The sequence below is a fragment of the Heterodontus francisci genome, chromosome 10 (assembly GCF_036365525.1).
Source record: "Heterodontus francisci isolate sHetFra1 chromosome 10, sHetFra1.hap1, whole genome shotgun sequence".
NCBI classification, from domain to species: domain Eukaryota; kingdom Metazoa; phylum Chordata; class Chondrichthyes; order Heterodontiformes; family Heterodontidae; genus Heterodontus; species Heterodontus francisci.
The window spans coordinates 84180648-84187117 of record NC_090380.1 but is presented as its reverse complement, the minus strand read 5'-3'; the positions used below and the strand labels follow the sequence as shown (position 1 = coordinate 84187117).

Below are 6470 nucleotides of genomic sequence, written 5' to 3'. Positions count from 1 at the left end.
GGGGCTGAATAGGGTAGTCACTGAGAGATTGTTTCCACTGGTCGGGGAATCTAAAATACAGGGGCACAGTCTCAGGATTAGGGGCCAATCATTTAGGACTGAGATGAGGAGAAATTACTTCACTCAAAGGGTTGTGAATCTTTGGAGTTCTCTACGCCAGAGGATTGTGGATGCTCCATTGTTGAATACATTTAAGGCTGGGATAGATAGATTTTTGGTCTCTCAGGGAATCAAGGGATATGGCAAACGGGTCCGAAAGTGGAGTTGAAGCCTATGATCAGCCATGATCGTATTAAATGGCGGAGCAGTTTCAATTGGCCGTATGGTCTGCTCCTGCTCCGATTTATTGCACTCTTGTGTTCCTCTGTTCAAGGAGACAGGCAGGTACCATCATACACACAGAAGGAGGAGGAGTGTGTGCCAGCTGCCCCGGGGCCTTCCTCTCAGGACACCCCCAGAGTAAGCAACATCTTGTCCGCCACCCTGACATTGACCCCCCCCCCACCCCCTTACCTCCAGCAGGCAAACACTCAAGGACCATGGCTGCATACCCCCAGTAGGATGGAGCCATCAAGGCCCCATTCCTCCAGAGGACGCCCACCATGGTCATCCACAGCAATGGGGCAGCACACTGAGCAGACTGCCTGCACCTCAGCTGCTAATGTCGGGTAGCACCAAGCCGTAGTGGTAGAAAGAAAAAAATGAAAGTTTTGAGTACAAAGGTGGCATGGGTAATGTACATATTATGCAACTCGTAAATAATTTTCACTATATCTTTATTCAGTTTAACATTTGCTCAACTCTTGTAAATCTATTGCTTGGTTTCAGATGAAAACAAAGATTTTCATGGGAGGCCTATGACAGGAACGGATTGATGCTTGCAAAGCATCTCAGAAAATGTCCACTGTCCATTTCTCATTAAAATTTGAGTCTTCAGTCTTCAATGATGACTGCTTTCCTATTGATGATTAGTCACTTTTTCCACTACAGTCATGCTTTACTTTTGTGTTTCTGCGGTCAAACTTAACGCTGCTTGCAGTGGTGTGTAATCGCATCCATCATAGCCAATAGATTATTTCAAATGCCAATCACGTGAAAGTGCAGCACCACTTTGTTAAGATTGCAGCAATGAATAAAACCTCAGGCAAAAGGGAATTTCTGTGGGGAATTGTTAGATTTCTCCTCACAATGTTCCTTGATGATGTGACTTATTGTTGGCTGAAATATGTATAAATGAGGTTATCCCTGATGTCCCTTGCATATTTCTCCATGGCCCTCATATCGATGACAGCATCATTTGCACTGTTGTCCTTCTCCTCACCCTCTTCATAGTCATCCTCACCTGAGGAGGACTGGTGTTCCTCCTGTTCCTCCGCTTGCAGAATGTTGCCACATCTAATTGCAAGGTAGTGCACGGCACAGCAGACAATGATTATTTGTGACACCCTCTGTGGTGCGTACTGAAGAGCCCCTCCAGACCGGTCAATGCAGCGGAATCGCATTTTCAACATGCTAATTGTGTGTTCCATGATGGCTCTGATGGATGCATGAGCAACATTATAAGGCCATAAGAACTAGGAGCAGGAGTAGGCAATTCAGCCCCTTGAGCCTGCTGTGCCATTCAATACAATCATGGCTGATCTCATCTCGGCCTCAACTCCACTTTCCTGCCCGTTCTCCATAACCCTTCAACCCTTTACTAATTAAAAATCTGTCTATCTCTTCCTTAAATACTCTTCAGCTGTGCTCCGGGAATGACGTACTAGTGTCATCAACCATGTACAAAGTGGGTAACCCTCGTCACCCAGGATCCAGCCGTCCACTTCAGATGGTTCCTTGAAAACTGCTGGCAGCTGGGAGTTCCTCAAAATGTATGAGTCCTGACAGCTCCCTGGGAAATGTGCACAAACATGCATGATTCTTCTCTTGTGGTCGCAAACCAGTTGAATGTTTAAAGAGTGGAAGCCTTTGTGATCCACAAATGCAGTAGGCTGGTCCCAGGGAGCTCTAATGGCCACATGAGTACAATCGATCACCCCTTGCCCTCTAGGGAATCGAGCAATGGTGCCAAAGGCTGCAGATCTTGTTGTCCAGCTGTCCACATCTACAGGTAAGTAGATGAAATCATTGGCACATCGAAAAAGGGCATTGGTCACCTCTTTGATGCACCTGTGGGTAGCAGACTGTGAGATGCCACATATGTTGCCTGTGGATCCCTGGGACGATCCATTAGCAAAATAATTGAGTGCAGCAGTCACCTTGAGAACCACTGGCATGGGATTCCCAACAGGAGGTCATGCCGTAGGATCCTACAAATTTCTGTGACCATTTCACATGACATCCTTAGGTGTCTCTGGCATTGCTTCACTGACATTTGTAGGTAATTTATCCTTGTCCTGAAGACACGATAACGTGCCAGTGCCCATCTCTGATAAGGCTGTTCCGCAATGTTATCATTCAGAGCATCCTTACCTTCCTGTTCTACCTGTTGCTGGTGCTCAGGCATCATGAGTTGAGGGAAAAAAGCCCTCCTTAGTCTCTACCTTTGCTCTTCTTCCGATGGTACGAGAAAAATTGGGGTGAGTTTTATTTTCCAGCTGCCGGGGGCGACAGCGGGTGAAAGAAATGGCATCCTGCATGTTCGGGCCGCGTGCCGCCATGTCGTCGCGATCTAGTGCACGGCGACTCATTATAATATGCAGAGTGGCCTCCCCCCACCCCAAACGTGGCGGGGGCGGCCTTGGCGTCACCAGTTTTTGTGCAGGTGCTGGCACCATTTTTAAAGGGCTGCCAGGCCTACACTGGCAGATGAAAGTTGACCCCATCACCACCCCCCTCCCCACCACCACAACTGAAACAAAAAATAAAGTTTGACCCACCCCTCCCAAACTACACCAGAAAATCCCTGATTATCCCTTTTCCATCCCAAATGCATTAAGTGCAGAGTTGACCCCTTTCACCGCCCTCCCAACTGACCGAAGTGCAGAGTTGACCCCTTTGCCCCCAACTACACTGGCAATGCAGAGTTGAGCCCTTCCCCACCCCCTCCCCCTCCCATTTTGCTACAAATGCAGAGATCCCCACTTCCCCACCTCGATGGTTCCAGCTTTCCCTGGACAGGAAAGTGAAGGTGTGGGAGTGCTGCATGTCGCTCGGCGGATCCGGAGCTGCCAGTAAAATTGCTCCAGGTTCCATTTAAATATACTTAAATAGGTGATTTTATTATTCAAATCCAGTTCCCGCCACAGAGCGGCGGATGTGCCGCCACGGAGCTTCCCCGCCGACGGGAAGATAGGGCCCAGCATTCCTGGCATCGGGCTCCATGGCAGGCCACTGCTGCTCTGATCTTCCGCCACCACCACCACCACCCCCCACCCCCCGTGCCATGGAGTCCGATGCTAGGAGATTAACAAAACCCAGCCCATTGGGTGTGTGAGACCTCCCATCACCCCTGACCCACCCAATGTTATTGTCACCCTTCCCTCCATTACCATTGAGCCTCTCCCCATTACCATGCACAGTGTAATCATCAATTTATTCATGCCATCTCTCTCTTCTCTTCCTACTCCTGTTACTATCGACATGCCAACTCTTACCCTTGAACTTCCTCACATCGATCTGAGCATTGTTGCAGAGTCCCGTTCCACTCCATATGAAGTTGTCGAATACCAACATATTAATCTGGATTTTCCCCCTTAAAGAATCCATTTGCCCCATTGAATGTGATCGTTCCTTCTGCTAGCCTTTACCCTCAATTTGCCCCACAGTTCCCCTACGTTGACAGCACTCATCCCTCCCTTTAGGCCCTTGCCAAATATCTTCACATGGTACTGATCTAATCCACCCACCAGCCCCGCAGCCAACAACATGCATCTTCACCATCAACAGCAACCATTCCACAACCTGGATGCTCCACTCCACCCTCCCCTGCTCCTCCATGCAGGCGATCAACCCCACCCTTCCCTCCCCGAGTAACCTGCCCTGATCCTCCATGTAGCCATACCCGCCTCCCCCCCCCACAACCACCACCCACCCCATACCTTCACCCGTCATCCCCTGAGAAGATTCACCCTTGCTGGTGCCGAACCTGGAGGCAAACATCCATTCCAATGCTGGTATTTATTTTTCAGTTGAGTTAAAGAGAGAACAGTACAGAACTGAGACTGAACTGCACAAATCCGACTGCTGCACGCCACAGTAAAACAATCATGAACCGGGTGGCATGGCAATGGTGCTTTCCATTTACTTAATCTGAAAAGTCGGACTAAATTGTAAGTATGTGTAGGGTAATGAGTTCATGTTATTTAAATGAATGCAAAGCTGCAAGCCGCCACTGTGCTGAGGGATCCCCAGAACGTCGCAAACACTCACCGACTTAATTTCTCTAAAATATCCCGAAAAAACACCTCCCACCTAATTATATCAACCTGGACACCACCAAATCCACTCTTGCACAGCCCATAAAATTCCACCCTCCATCACGGTTGGTTCTGTTAGTACACTCATGGAGATCGCCACCACTTCCATGGTGGAAAGGATGGGCTCCAAGTTCTGTGCAATGCCCTCTGCCTCATTAGAGCTGCACAGTGGCGCAGTGGTTAGCACTGCAGCCTCACAGCTCCAGCGACCCGGGTTCAATTCTGGGTACTGCCTGTGTGGAGTTTGCAAGTTCTCCCTGTGTCTGCGTGGGTTTCCTCCGGGTGCTCCGGTTTCCTCCCACATGCCAAAGACTTGCAGGTTGATAGGTAAATTGGCCATTATAAATTGCCCCTTGTCTAGGTAGGTGGTAGGGAAATATAGGGACAGGTGAGGATGTGGTAGGAATATGGAATTAGTGTAGGATTAGTATAAATGGATGGTTGATGGTCGGCACAGACTCGGTGTGCCAAAGGGCCTGTTTCAGTGCTGTATCTCTAAACTAAACTAAACTCCTTGACAGTGATAAAAGGCTATCTGGCTGGCCTGCTAATGCATTCTCCATTCTCTACTGCAACAGCAGCAACAGACAAGCATCTCAGTGTGTACCCTTATCAGCATTCTCCTGTATTGTCCTTTGAAGCCTTCATCTGAGTGCACTGCAGCAGAACTCATCTGCAACCGTGCCTCTGGTGAGCTGGCAGACAAGCTATCCTTTCCCCCTGATCTGGCTGCAGCCTACTTATGACTCATCACATGCAGATCCTAACTCTGTCTTAACCGCTAAAGCTTGCACAGTGCCAGTATCTGAGCTGGTGGTTGCTCAGAGGATGAAGGTGTGACTGGCCCCCACCAGTTCTCTGTTGCTTCCTTGTATTTCATGCCACATTGTCCTGCAAGACAGAGAGAGTAGAACGTCAGTAGTTATGTTGCATTGTGTTTGAGTAGTGTACCTGACATGGCTGAATAGCTGGAGTTATGCGGAGACAGTGAGAGGTGGGTGTGAGGGTGAGGTAGAGTATATGAATGTTAGACGTGAGTCCTGAGTGCTAGGCACTGCTGCTGGGTGAATGATGGAGATTGGGTTTATTGAGCAGCATGAAAGGTTGGTGGTGCGGTGGGCATGAGATGTCATATATGAAGATGCATTCACTGACCTTAACCACACAGTGAGGTCATTAAACTTCTTCCAGCACTGCTGTCTAGTCCTCGGAGCCAGACTCCGGGCATTGACATCCCTGGGCATGTGTTCCCATTTCCTTCGGAGACCAAGGCTTTCAGCACCACATCTGTGAACCACAGAGCCCTCTCTCTGTCCTAGTGCTCCATTTCCATTCTCTACATTTACAGCAGTGACAGGCAGCAGAAGCCTCCTCTGATTCAATGCAGCTTCCCTTTAAGAGAGACAAACTGCCTGTAAGAGCTGGAGGCTAGCTGAAACACCTGATATTAGGCTCCCTGTTGTGCATGCAGCCAGCCAGCAGTGCAGATCAGAAATCATGAAAAAGAGGAGGCAAAACAAAGTTTGAATATAAGAGCAAAGAAATAGGAGCAGGTCTAGACCAAACAGCCCCTCAAGCCTGCTCCACGATTCAATACAATCATAGCTGAATTTTCAGCCTTAACTCCACCTTCCAGCCCTCTCCCCATATCCCTTGACTTCCCCAGAGACCAAAAATCTAGCAATTCCAGCATGCTACCTGCCTCAACAAAAACAGGCGCAGGCAGATCGTGAATCGCTAAACTGGCAGCCAAAAACATGTCTTAATGATCTTTTCCCCCTAAACCTGAAACCACCAGAGCTGTATAGCTCAGTAGCACACTGAGCAGTGCAGTTAGGCATGAAGCCACTGAAGTGCCATGTCCTTGGTGAACTCTTTTGCAAGTGAATAGCAACATTATACAACTGATGAGTGTATTCTATACAAAAGTAAAATTTACTTTTCACATGCACTTTTTCTTATCAAACGGCTAATAAAAGGAGGCATGATGGGTCTAACAACTATGAATTATACATCCTACCAAGTGGCCAATTCCTCTAGAGTACAGCATTG

The 6470-nt window shown here is 48.4% G+C and overlaps 1 protein-coding gene across 1 annotated transcript; it reads right to left on the bottom strand.

Moving 5' to 3' along the window:
* Positions 1 to 1208: 1208 nt before the first annotated feature.
* Positions 1209 to 2276, bottom strand: LOC137374202 (putative nuclease HARBI1). The gene is made up of 2 exons (XM_068039991.1): positions 1911 to 2276; positions 1209 to 1574 (listed from the first exon to the last, which is right to left on the bottom strand). Exons 1-2 carry the CDS (start codon positions 2274 to 2276, stop codon positions 1209 to 1211), a joined length of 732 nt encoding a protein of 243 aa, XP_067896092.1.
* Between the last annotated feature and the right edge of the window lie 4194 nt (positions 2277 to 6470).